At 33.5% G+C, this 14,237-nt stretch overlaps 1 protein-coding gene across 15 annotated transcripts; it reads left to right on the forward strand.

The window, feature by feature from the left end:
• The first annotated feature begins 1,514 nt into the window (after positions 1-1,514).
• Positions 1,515-8,232, forward strand: LOC107458592 (villin-3). 15 transcript variants are annotated; one of them, XR_008001409.1, is made up of 18 exons: positions 1,517-1,807; positions 1,992-2,055; positions 2,139-2,391; positions 2,497-2,653; positions 2,737-2,803; positions 2,931-2,959; positions 3,059-3,124; positions 3,226-3,301; positions 3,406-3,514; positions 4,287-4,449; positions 4,639-4,710; positions 4,795-4,914; positions 5,460-5,622; positions 5,772-5,912; positions 6,251-6,509; positions 6,724-6,782; positions 7,141-7,315; positions 7,877-8,232. XR_008001409.1 is itself a non-coding variant. In XM_052251959.1 (5 exons), the coding sequence occupies exons 1-3, from the start codon at positions 5,817-5,819 to the stop codon at positions 6,774-6,776; spliced, it is 408 nt and encodes a 135-aa protein (XP_052107919.1). In that variant the 5' UTR covers positions 5,629-5,816; the 3' UTR covers positions 6,777-6,782; positions 7,141-7,315; positions 7,877-8,232. The 15 variants fall into 15 exon arrangements, 1 of the variants encoding a protein (XP_052107919.1); XR_008001412.1 differs by having other exon boundaries at positions 2,139-2,295; XR_008001416.1 differs by having other exon boundaries at positions 1,515-1,807; positions 2,139-2,653; positions 7,125-7,315.
• Positions 8,233-14,237: the final 6,005 nt, after the last annotated feature.

Below are 14,237 nucleotides of genomic sequence, written 5' to 3' on the forward strand. Positions count from 1 at the left end.
ATTGGCAAAGTAAGCTTTATGGCTTAGTTTAGAGAGTAAGAATAATTTTTCTCATACAAATTCATTTTGCCTTGGGATTTGGTTATGGCTATTCCTTGAATTATTCTTGATAATTGATTTTGATATGTGATGTCTTTCTTGTGATGAAAAATTAAAAATTAAATTGACACCAGAAATAAGAAGATGAATAATAAACTAAAACTGAAAAAGTTAAAAAAAATTACTTTTTTTTGTCTGATATTTAAAATATCATTAGAGATTGACTAATAGCGTTATTGTCCTTTTAAAACAATATGTTGGTCTTTTTTTTTTAAGTTTTATTTAAATAGGTCCTTTTTAATAATAATCACTACTAGAAATTTATTTATTGCAGACGGATATTTCTGATGGATTTTATCCTATAAAAATACAGACAAATTTTTTGATGAATTTTCCGTCAATAACAAAAAGAATGAATTTTAACAAAAAAATGAATTTGCACAAATTTAACCGACAGATATAAAAATCCATCTATAATATTGCCGCCTATTTTATGAAAATTAATTATTGAGAAAATCCGTCGATAAGACTAAGAGAATTAGTAACCTTATGTTTCCTTTTTGAAAAAATTATTCTAAAGGACCGTTAAGAAGATTTAATTATTAAAAAGGATTTTTAATACCAAAATTAGTAAGAAGGACTAAATCTTTTTATAATATTTAAGAAGAAGAATCAAATCTTTTTAATAACGAGATAAATATATCTTTAATTATTTTTTATAATCTTTAATATATGCTGTTTGATTCTCAACGCTATATAGATATGTATAAATATTCACTTGAAATTAATTAGTTTAAAGATCATAAAAACAAAAAAATAAATAAAAATAAATAAATAATTAATAAAAAATAATCAAATAATAAATGTCTATCATTCAATTATTAGCAAGAGTACGAGTGAATATTCAAATATCTTAATATTTTTTATTAATTTTGTCTGAAATTGTTTCATGTATACGCTATTGTTGTGCACAGTACACCTATATATAAACATGCTTAATATGTACAAGATTCACTGCACCTATATATAAACATGCTTAATATATGCAAGATTCACCTGAAACAAAAATTGAAGCATTGTCTAAATGGTTCTTAGATGGCTTGTTCACTCAACTTGCCATGTTTTGGAGTACTGTCCTATTGACAAAAGTGCTGAAGAAGGATTGACCCAACAAGAGTATCCTATTACTTGTTCAGAATTTTAAATGCCTCTTCACTATCCACGTTACACCAAAGGGAACTATGAAATCATGGAGGAGTGGAAGGTAGATTTGCTTCTTCAGCAGTATGAACTAAGCTTCAAGGGCACCTTTCATGACAAAAAAGTTTTTTATAAAAAAGATTTATATTCTTATTATAAAAAAATTTGATTCATCTTCTTAAATATTATAAAAAAATTTGGTTCTTCTTATTAATTTTAGTATTAAAGGTCTTTTTTAATAATTAAATCTTTCTAATGGTCCTTTAAAATAATTTTCCCTTTCTCTTTTTTATCGAGGGTTAATTAGGTTTCGAGCTCCCCTTCTCATACACATACATAGCTCACAGAGAACGCCTCCTCCATCTCTTCCCGATCGTCCCTCCATCGTCGTCGTCATCGTCTGCGGCCTCGCCTCCACCACTCCTTCGATTTCTTCTTCCACCTTCACTCTCTCACTTCTCTTACTGTTCAATTCCTCGAGCGACGATCTATTTTTCTGAACAATTTTCCCGTCGGTGAACGCATCTCTGTTCTCTTCTGAGCTCGTTCCGATTCACAGCCATGAATTGTAAGTGCTTTTTGCGTTATTTTCCCCCTTTCTCCTTCAATTTTCCATGGAATTGCTTCCTGCATGTTTTTTACTCCACCTTAATTTAGATCTAATGTTGTTTCATTCAATCTTATTAATGTGTATTTTAATTTGCTTTTTCATTCAATCTTATTGATTTATTAAAAATTTGTGTTGGCGGTAGCATAGGTTATGGAAGATTGGATACAATTATATCAGCTGGATATATACCAAGCTCAAAGTGTTAGGTAATTTTAACTACTTTGATCAAATGCAAAACATTTTCTCAAATTCCAAGTGGATCAGTTTATTTTATGTAATTCTATTGTAGGTGTGATGCTAAGAGCTTGGAAGATGCACTGATCAAGCGTGTGATGGTAACACCTGAGGAGGTCATTACAAAAACCCTTGATCCTGTTGCAGCTGTTGGTAGCAGGGATGCATTAGCCAAATTCTAAATCTGTCATTGGAGTTCTTGATATCTATGGGTTTGAAAGTCTTAAATTCAATTTATTCAAGCTGTTGGTAGCAGGGATGCATTAGCCAAATTCTAAATCTGTCATTGGAGTTCTTGATATCTATGGGTTTGAAAGTCTTAAATTCAATTTATTCAAGCTGTTGGTAGCAGGGATGCAACTGATGCATTTGTTCTTCTATGAATTTGAATTGAATAGTTGAATTTGTTGTAGGCTCTTGCTAGCTGATGGCTAGTTGATATTGTACAATTTATCATGGCACTTGCTTTCTAACAAGGTTGCAAGTTCTTGTAACTTTGTAACTCCATCACTTTGTGGCGGTGGCAAGAGAAGAGGTGGTGGTGGCAGAGTTAGAGTTGGCCGGAAAGGGGTATGTGAAATCTAAATTCCAAATAAGTTTATGCAGTTTATGAGGGACTTTAAATTTTGATAAACAATCCTTGCTTCTCATAGGAAACAGGCAATGAGAATGTCAACAGCATTTTGCATAACAGGATGGTTAGCCCTCTTCTTCTCAAAGGTATGAATCTCATGCAATATGTAAATTCATCTCCTAAAAAAGGTTATCAAAATTGAAATAAGGTTCAATTTGTTATTTTGTCTGCTTCAAGATCCTTACTCATTTGACTTTGGAAGATTTTTCACAGGATATGGAATTGGAGTTATCTCATATGTGGTAATTAACTATAGTATATTATAATATTATCAATATTTTTCTTTTCCTAATTAGAAGCATTGATAGAAAGCTATATCTTATGTTAGCAAAATGGAACAGGTTCCTATATATATGGCTGAAATAGCACCAAAGAATCTTCGAGGTGGAATTGCAACAACAAATCAGGTAGGAAAACATTAAGAATGATCATATTACTTGTTTGATGATTAAAATGTTGAAGCACACCATTGGAGTGAATTTTGGTCTTAACTGCAATTGTATTGCAGCTTATGATTGTTATTGGAGCTTCAGTCTCATTCTTAATAGGAATTGTCATAACTTGGAGACAACTAGCTCTAGCAGGTAAACCATAATTAATATCATTAGCTTTAAAGTTTAATTTTCTGCATAAGAACTATTGTGAAGAAAAAGGGTCTAACTTGAAGGGTTTGGTTTGAAAATTGAAGGACTTGTTCCATGCATTTGCTTGCTGATTGGTTTGTGCTTCAAAATTGTGGAATTTCTATAAGCACTGGCTTTACTCAAGTGGATGGTCGTGTTCTGCCTTCACCAAGGGTATTTAATATTTCTTTTTGTCATTGTGCTCTTGAAACTTGTTTATTGTGTGTTGCCTTGTTGTTCTATTTGAACTTGGTGACCTGAGGTTTTCTTAATTATGACTTGGAAGGTCACTTGTTCGAGAAATAATTTTTCTCATTTAGCAAATGCTCTAGTAACTTGTTTTTTCTTGACTCCCACATGAAACTAAATGAATGTCCTTTTTAAAAATCCTTTGTGTGGAATATGGATTTACATGAAAAAATTCTCTTTTTGCAAGCCTTTGTGTGGAATGTGAATAATATACAGCTTATGTTAAATAACTAAGTCTTTCACAAAATGAATATTAAGCTCAAAATGCTTGGTTCGAGTGCTGAATTAGATTAGCTGACATTTTCATAGCACTTGCATTATCACAATAAAGAGTTAGTGTGCTAGAATGCTTGAAACCAAGTTCAAAAAGAAGATTTTGTAACCAAATAAGATAAGTGGTTGCTGCTGCCAGACTTCAAAACTCTGATTCAACACTGGACCTACTTACAACATGTTGCTTTCGACTTGACCATGCTAACAGATTTCTCCCAAGAAAGACACAATAACCAGATGTAGATCTTCGATTATAAATGTCAGAAGCCCAATCTGCATCAGCAAAACTAAATTCGAAAATTAGCTTATGGATGAAACAATAAACCATGATCTATTGAACTGGCCAGATTTCTTAATATTCTTTTCACTGATTTCCAGTGAGTTATCAATGGATTTTGCATGAATTGACTAACTTTGTTAACAGAGAAAGACAATTCAGGCCTTGTTAGGGTACCATATTACAAGGCACCAATAGAAGGATCTGGATAGGACTCAGAGCCATGCTTGGATAGTTTTTCAAAGGACAGCATTGGAGTTGGTACAGATTTAGCATCAGTCATGCCTGCTCTGTATAGTAAATCTCTAATGTACTTATTTTCGCTCTTTTGGATTTGCCTTGCTGCTTTATTGAGCTTTTGATTACTTTTTTATTCAGCAAAGTGGAATGGTTAGTTTTTACCAGATTGCTTTTTTATGTTGATGTGACTCATATTCTTAGATTATTTTCTTGATGTCAAGGTCCTTTTCTTCTCACACTTCTAGGCTATCATTTACAGGCACAGGCAATGAAAGAGCAAGCTCAACTGAGGGAGAAAATGGCATACCAATACAAGCTTGGTAACTTTGAGGTGAGAATCCCAAATTAAACTATTTGAGGCTCTTTGGTTGGTTTTAATGGTTCTGCTTGTTTATTTGTAATTTTGTCACTATAGGCTGCTGCTGCAATCCAGAGAAGGTTGGATCCTGATGCTGCTTTATAGTTGGATATAGCTTCCATGAATAAATATTGAGAAAAGAGATTTCTGATCAAAGAATTTGGTGACAGCTTCATGGTGATCATGCCTTCATTTTTGCTGCTTTATAGTTGGATATAGCTTCCATGTTGCTTTATAGTTAAATGCTCACTGTTTGTGACTCATTTTTGCTTACTGCTATTTAGAATTTAGATACTAAAATTTTGTAGAGGTTCTGCTTTTTAGCATGAAGTTAAGGTGGAAAAATCATGTTGTCTTGAACCGTAAATCTAAATATTTTTCTATATCCTAAACCATAAAGTTGAACGACCATATATCAAACTTAATTTTTGGCATTATTTTTCTAAGGGAAATGGAGATATATGTATATTTTGAGGAAGATGGAGAATATTACTCTCTTACCTTAGATTGTTGTTGTCTTGTTGAAAGAGTGATGGTCCCCATGTGCATCCAACTAATATGTTCGACCTCTTCTTTTGATTGAGATTTTGTAAAGGTTCTTCTGGTTGGAATTTTAGTAAAAGTGCATTTTCATATAGGAATATTTGTAAAAGTGTATAAGGAGTTCACTTGAACTTGCATGCTATTATTCTCAATTTTTGTATTTTTCATTGATCTTGCAGGAGCGCCATCTTGGAGATATGAATAAGCAACTTAGGCTCAAGGTTTTGAAATATAACATACATATATATATATATATATATATAGTAGGCAGAAGGGTTCAATCTAAAAGCTATGGAAAGCTTGTGGAGTTCAACTTCTGCTGCTACAAACAACAACTTAATGGTTTTTTTTCTTGGACTGAAACTTGAGTCAAGTATTATACTACTGGTGTCAATTATTTTATAAAAGCAATTTAAAAATCATAGACTATATATATATAGTAGGGATTTCTATCAATAGTAACTGACATGTTTACATTCTATGGGAAAAAGAGAAGTCACGCCCCTTGATCTTAGTGCAATAACCCTGAGAAATCTATGGAAGAGTTCCGAGCAGCTAGTCAAAAACTTGGTGATGGCGTGGGTGTAAAGTCTTTAATGCAAAGCACGGGACTTGGAATGATTGCTGGCCAGGTAGTTTCTGCTTTTAATTATGAGTGTTTCTTAATCTAGTTTTAAGTTCTAAGCATTTTTAGGGGCTAATAGTTCTTGGAAATGTGTACTTAGTTCTATGCTTTCCGTGCTCACTAATCTAATATGAGAATATAGATTTACTTGACTCATTGACTGGTCAATTATGTAATCACTAGATATACAATGCTTAATTAATTGCTGATCTAGATATCCACAACAAAGAGATTCATTGGCTACTACCTTCTAAACATTTTGCCTAATGAGTAGATCTACTTCTCTGCTAGCAACTCAAGACAAAAAATGATTCTTTTATTGATTATAAAAATATTGTGCTACAGTCACAGGATAGATTGAATGGGCTGAATCAAGGAGGACTAAGACAAAAAGCAGAAGCTTTGGCTGCTTTAAACTCTGCATTTAAATCATCATCCGGAACCAAAAGTTCTAGCCCTAAGACAACTGGAAGAAGTCAAGGATCACAAAGAGCAGCAGCAGTAGCTGCTCTCTCTCAAGTTCTTACTGCTGAGAAGAAGAAACAATCACCTAATTCTTCTCCTGTGGCAACCAGAAGTCCTGTTGTGGAAACTAGCACTTCCGGTGAGAAATATAGCTCTTATTGTCCAAGTTAAATGTGTCGCAAAAGAAAGATTAGCTATTATGAGAAGATTAATCTATATTCTAAAGTCGTGAGATCAAGAATATTTGTCAGCAATGTTCCATCCTTGTGTGCAAATCTCGCTGTTCTAAATTACTTCTGGTTTAGTTTAGCTTAGCTGTTTCTCCATATAATCACCTTTGCATTTCTTGGCAGGTCATACGAAGTGGAATCCCCAACTTCTGTGCAGTTGCATTAGCTCTCAATGAGTTAGGGTATGTCCGAAGTTGATTATTCCTCCCCTTCATTTTTATTGTCAATACTTGGTTAGAAGTTTCATATTGTGGTTTGTTAGTTTTCCCTGTTGATTTTGATTAATCGGGACACACAATTTTGTTATTCGTTTCTTATTTTCCTTCCATGAATTACTTCCTTCATTATTAGCTAATATGTTCTATTATGCCTTGGTGTTCCTTGTTTCTGGTTTAAGGATTGCAGATTTGTTTTGGCTTTGATTAGTTTCTAAGCATTCCTTGTTTTCACTTTAAGGATTGCAGATTGGTTTTGGCTTTTGAATAGTGTCTAAGCATCCTCAACCCCCTAAAATAAAACATTAGTTGCTTTGTGGTGCAGATACAAAGTAGTTGGCATTAGACTGGACTCTGGTGACCTTGCCTATTTGTCTTGTCAAGCCAGGAAGATCTTTTGCTGCATTGAAAAGGAATTCGCGGTGTCTGACTTTGGGAAGACTAGTATTACAGCTAGTAATGATCTTAATGAGGAAACTTTAGATGCTTTAAATAAACAGGTAATTCTCACTACAAACTGGAAATTATATAGATCCAAACAATACTAAGAATTTTAGTTAATAAATGAAAGAAAAATCAAGTATAAAAAGCTACTCAATAAGACTAAGACCAAAGTGGATTCAAGTCAAGATGAATAGTATTGTCATGAAATCTCAAACTTATACTATTTTAATTAATGGAAGTAACATCAAAATTAGAATTTTTACTCCTGTGGATGTAGAGTAAACTGATTGATAATGCTCACTGTTAAATAACTAGAACATTTTGGCCTTATGATATGCCTTGCATTAGATTAAATTTCTACATTCCTGTTTATTAGTTATTTTAATGAGATAGGGCATCTTTACTATTAGACTTGTACAATTAAGTTGACTTTTGATGGGTTTGAAAGAGATTATATATCCAACTTTACTGTTTGCCTGATTTTCAGTTTCAAGTGGTGTGACTGAATTTCTAATGCACATATGTGATATCATGTTCTTGAGACTACACTTTAGGCTCTCATGTTCTTGCTTTTCTTCTTGTGTTGATGTTGAAAATGCAATTCTCACAATGGATAGAGCAAGCTTCTGAACCCAACAAGGAAGCAGTTATTAAAGCAGTGTTGTTGGCTGGAGTTCCAGGAGCAGGAGGATTTGATGCTGTCTTTGTTGTTACTTTGGGAGATTCAAGCAGCAATGTGACAAAAACATGGAGCTCACTAAATGTTCTTGCCCTTCTGGTTAAAGAAGATCCTTGTGGCGTTTCTTTAGAAAGTGCTGACCCTAGAACAAATGAAATCACTTCGGCTGTATCTTCAATTCATATTGAATAATTTATTGTAAATATTGTTTATTTTTAATACGATGAATTTATTTTTTTTTGAAATATTGTAAATATTCGAATATGAATTAGATAAAAATTTGTATTAAATTTATATTTATTTTGTATGAAAAAAAGTTTATTTTGTAATTAGAAAAAGTAAAAAAAATTCTATTTTACCTTGTAGACGGATTTATAGACGGAATTTTTGTCTGTAATCATGATTTTTCAAAGTTTAAATTACAGACGAAAAATCTGTCGAAAAATTCGTCTGTAACTACAGACGAAAAATTCGTCGGAAAATCTGTCTGTAATTACAAACAGAAAATCCGTCTGAAAATCTTCCTGTAATTACAGACGAAAAATCCGTCGGAAAATTCGCCTGTAATTACAGACGGAAAATCCATCTAAAAATTTGTCTGTAATTACAAACGAAAAATTCGTCGGAAAATCCGTCTGTAATTACGGACGGAAAATTCGTCTGTAAGTTTGTCGCCTTCAGGAAATGGAGGGAGAATTTACAGAGAAAAAATCCGTCGGTAATTTTCTGACGGAAAAAAATGCGTCAGTAAATAATTTCTGACGGGGCTTTTACAAAGGGACAAAATCCGTCGGTAATTTCGTCGGTAATCAAAAATTCGTCTATAATAAAAACTAAATCTGTCTATAAATCTGTCTGTATTAATCTATTTTCTAGTTGTGAATGATATATAATTGGTCTTCTTTATTAATTGGCTTTTGTTAAGAGTCTTTTTGCTAATTCTTCCTTATAAATAAGAGCATTAGCTTTTGTTAAGAGTCTTTTTTGCTAATTCTCTCTTATAAATAAGAGCATTAGCATGGATTAATGAGTCATTAATGTATAAAAAAAATCAGTTCCATAAAAAAATTGATAACTTTTTTTATTTGTAATAGGGCCTAAGACCCAAGACATAATAAGTTTAATTAAACTAAGAGTAAAATACTAAAATTAACCATGAAAGATAGAACATTCTCTCTTTAACGGTCAGCCGATGTGCTGAAATAATTGAGCGCAACAGAGAGATAATGTCTGGGGTTAGCTATCAAGACATGTTACGTTGGCTATAGAACCGACAGATGATATCATTAGCCATAGGACAGACATTCATCATATGCATTTGTATGTTTTGCTTAAGTGTACATTACTTTGATTTGCCTAATTGATTAGCATGCTTATCTGCTATTTGTATTACTTGCTGTAATTGCATCCTATTTGTCCTATCTTTGCTTGTTTTATATATCTTTGCAACTAGAGATCCCTCATGTTGGCGAAAGTGACGCTGAGAATAGTTCTACCGGTCTTTCGAAGAATTGAAGGAAACAAAAAGTGAATGATTGAGTTACAATTAGATTTAAAACTTGAGAACCTTAGATAATTTACTCAATTTCTAGTTTAGTATTTTCCCTTAAGTTTAATTCTGAGTGTCGGAGTTATAGGAATGACTCTGATTTTTCTGAGACCTTATATATTACCTATGTTGGCATCATTTCCATACTGAGAATTTTCGATTATCATTCCATCATATATTGTTGTTTCCCAATTGCAAGTCAGGAGGCACCTCGTTCTCCTCTATATGTATTTTGGAATTTTGTCCCTCCTAGAGGCTATTTTGGAGAAACAGTTGTTTTGATTTTCTGTTTTGGGATATTTTGGGATATGTATGTGTGTGTGTAAATATTCTCCGGCTAGTCTTGGCTTCGCAGGCTGAGGTCGGAGCTTGATATTTATATTTTGGAACTATGATCATTGTATATATACATGTACCTACGTCTTTTGTCTTCTTCCGTTTCTGGTTATTCTTTTACGTGAGCGATGCACTTTTTTTTGCGATTTTCGCTTAAACTTCTCTTCAAGGCTCCTAGTTAAGTATTTATTTTTAATTATATATATTAGTTTAGAGGTCGTAATACTTCAACACTTCTGTTTTACGACTTAAGCGTAAAATTCTGAGTGGTAAGGTGTTATAGTGATCCTCTCTCTCCCTATTTATTTCTATTCTGTACAGGGGGTCTTTCCCGTATGCTCCACATAGGAGAACGAAGACTACAAATTTTTTGTTTGAGATTGAATCCTAAATGTTCCAAAATTTGTCATTTATTTTTTGCGGATGTTTTTATCTTGTTTAGCAAAGCTACTACTAGAGATTGCAAAAAGTTATTGAAGATTCTAAAAGCTTATGAAGAGGTAAGTGGACAGATGATAAATATCTTCAAGTCTTTCATATTTTTTACCAAGAACACACTTCCTGATGTATGAGATCAGCTTGATGCCCTATTGCTTGTACCACATGTTGGATACCAGAATAAGTATTTGGGTCTTTCAGTAGTGGTTAATAGATGAAAAAGGGAGACATTTAACTACATTAAGGATAAAGTATTGCAAAAATTACAACATTGGAAGAGAGCCGTTCTTTCTCCTAGCGGAAGAGATGTATTAATTAAAACTATTGCTACAGCTATTCCGATTTATATCATGAGTTATTTCAAATTATCGAAGACACTGTTAGAAGAGATTCATAAAGCTACTATGCAGTTTTGGTGGGGACAGAAGAACTCAAAGAGAAAGATGCAATGGGTCAGTTGGAAGGTTACTTGTAGGCTTAAGGATGAAGGGAGCCTGAACTTCAAAAATCTTAAAGCTTTTAATCTAGCTATGTTGGAGAAACAAGCGTGGAGATTAATTACAAAGGCCACACTCTCTTATTCATAAAGTCTATAAGAGTAAAAATTTCAAATTCTCAACCTTTTTGCACGCAGAAATAGAAAATAACCCTTCTTGGGATGGCAAAGTATTTTAGAAGGCAGAAAGGTATTGAAAAATGGCATGGAACATAAGAAGAGGCAATTCGTTAAAGATTACTGAAGATAACTAGATAAAAAATTTTCCACCTACAGAAATTCATTTTAACTACAATGGACAAAACAATCCAGTTTGGGTATCTAAACTCATGCAACCAAACATAACTTGGAATCAAGAACTAATCAATTATACGTTTCAATCAACAGTGGCAAACACTACTCTAGAGACTGTCATTTCTCAACAAGAAGATGTTGTTACCTGGACTAGAGAGAAGAATGAAAGTTATTCTGTTGTCTTAGGTTACTTGTTGGCATTCCAGTTCTACCACATTCCAATCAAATTTCTTCCTAAGCAATGTAGATTGAAAGAGGTTTAGAAATCCATCTAGAGACAACAATGTCAATCAAAAATTAAATCCTTTCTTTAGAAAGTGATGCATAAAGGATTGACAGTTACAGCTAAGTTACATACCAAAGTCAATGCTATGAGCCCCAATTGCTCTCGTCGTGTTAGTGCTACTGAAACTACAGTACATTGTATGACATTCTATTCAAATTCGGAGATAGTTTGGAGATTGGACAAACTCACATGTCCAAACCAGTATCTGGAACCATGGAAATGGTGGTTATGGCTTCAAAAACAATTTGAAATAAGGAGAAGATTCAAAAAAAATTAACTAAACATGGTTTTTACTTGGCAAATATGAAAATCGAGAAACATCAAAATTTTTTAAGACAAGACTACATTTCCTCATGAAGTGGTAGCCTTAGCAAGAACCATTGTTGAAGAATAAGAATCCATCCGCCATTGAAAAAGTAGTAGTGATTTTTCTTTACCTTTTACTCTCTGAACACTTTTCTTTCCTTTTTGTTTTTAGAATACTTAATAAGTCTTTTTCCCTCTAGGAGGTATTTTTTTTAATTTTCTTTCATTGTTTTGGAATACCCATCTTACCTTTGTCTTTTATATTGTATGTCCAATTAGACTAATCATTTTATTACATTAATAAAATTCTATGATATATGGATACTGACAGAAACACGGGATATGTTTTTAATGTCTTTCTTCAATTATATAAGGTATTTAAAATATTTTTTATTTTAATAAATAATAATATATATTATTTTTAAATTCATTTCAAGAATACATGTTAAAAATAAGACTGGACACGCTGACACGTGATGGTATTTAAGTGTGCCTAAGTGTGTTCAAAGAAGTTTTTATTTTTTATTAGGACACGGTTGGACACGGCAAACACTCATGTCCAACGAGTGTCGTATTCTAAATGTGTCCAATCCACAGACACAATTAGGGGTGTTTAAAACCGATCCAGACCGAATAAAACCGATCAACCGAACCAAAAAAACTGAAAACCGAACAAACCAAAAAATATTATATTTTGCTGTTTTTTATGCGGTTCGGTTCGGTTTTCGGTTCTAACACTGAAAACCTTAACCAAACCGAATCGAACTGGTCAACTTAAAAACCCTAAAATCCATTAGACCATTACCCCACCCACCCCTATTAGATCAGATAACCTAGTGTTCCACACACCTTACCTAACGCAGCCACTCTCTCTCAATGAAGCCCCGTTACCTCAACCCCTCGTAGCCGCGCCTCCCCAGCCCTTCCCAGCCCTGCCTCCCACTCTCCCTTCACCTCGCAGCCCCACCTAGTCCCGTCGAACCAGCCCCTCCCAGTCTCACCGAACTTGCGCCTCGTAGCCCCTCCCAGCAGCGCCAAGTAGTGTCGTGCCGTGTCGGACCAGCCACCCATCAGCGACGTTCAGCCGTTCCTAGCAGCGCGAACCCATCAGTGACGTTCAATCCCTCCCAGCAGCACGAACCAGCGAACCCAGCCCCTCCTAGCAGTGCCGAACCTGCGCCTCCCAGCCCCTCCCAGCACCTCTATTTTATGTATTATCTATTTGTTGCTGATTGTTATTGATTGTTCATTATTTGTTGATGATTTTTTGAAATTGTTAATAATTTTATTTTGTTTGAATTTCTACTTCTGTTTGAATAATTTATGTTCTATGTTCAGTGTACTTTTGAAATTGCTAATTGTTGTTGATTGTTGTATTTGTTTATGCAGTTTGTTGTATTTGGGGGTTTTAGCTTATGAATGTGTATTATTTCTAGTTGTCAGGGTTCTAGCCTTCTAGGTTCTGATTGTTAAAGAAGGTGTGTTTTTTATTGTTAGGGTTCTAGGATCTGATTGTTAGAGAAGGTGTAAGGTATATTTAACTGCATTTTATATATAATTAATTGCTGGATTTAAGATTTGTTGTAAGGTATATTTTATTGTTGGTTTTGTTGCTGTCTTGCTAAAATCCAATGCTAAATCGTCCAAACTATATAGCTTGATTATGCATGATTAGGTAGAAGCTAAGTTGGGGATATGTATCCCACATATTGAGTATATGAAGTTTGTTATGTATCTATTTGAGCATAATTTTAATATACAGAACATGGATGCTTTATGTTGTTTTCCTAACTCGCATTCTTTCACTGCAGATCTTCAATCTGCTTATTTGGGTTAAAGATCTCTGTTATTCTCAATCATGGCAACTAGTAAGCAATCATATATGCCTTCCCTACTTTAGTCTTCCTTACTTGAACTCGTTTTTGCTTTTTTGAGATAAGATATTGAATGTATATTATTTCCTTGCAGGACTACAATTTGAGAATAATTGTGAAATTGGAGTGTTTTCTAAACTTACTAATAACTACCATAAAATTCACCTTAAAATATATATATATATATTAATTACATAAATTAAATACTCTTACATTTAAATTCTTGCAGGAGTGTATTTGCCAAAGCTATGTGAGAAGCACAAGACAAACCCTCACCGTGCCATGGATGGGCTAATGAGCTCAGGAGAAGCAGCCCCAAAACCTATTTCTAATCTCTTTTAAGAAATTTTATCAGCATCTGCCCCTTCTCTATAGTGATCGTCATCATCCTTTTTCAATCTTCTCTTCAAGAGATGGTGCAAATTTTAATGGGTTGGGTTCAGATTTAAACATTGGTGTTGGTAGAGTTTAGCATTAAGTATGTAACTAGTTATATATGTGTTATCCAAATTTGTGAAATTTTGGAAATATTGTTGGTCCTCTTTTTGAGAGAGATGATATAAACTTCGATACAATAAGAAAGTGTTATTTCGATTTGTCAATTTCAATGTTATGACTTTGCATAATAGTATGGTAGAATTTTTTTTGATTTATTGAAAAAACCGAACAAACCGAACCAAACCAAACCGATTTTAATTGGTTTGGTTTGGTTCGGATGAC

The sequence above is a fragment of the Arachis duranensis genome, chromosome 7 (assembly GCF_000817695.3).
Source record: "Arachis duranensis cultivar V14167 chromosome 7, aradu.V14167.gnm2.J7QH, whole genome shotgun sequence".
NCBI classification, from domain to species: Eukaryota; Viridiplantae; Streptophyta; class Magnoliopsida; order Fabales; family Fabaceae; genus Arachis; species Arachis duranensis.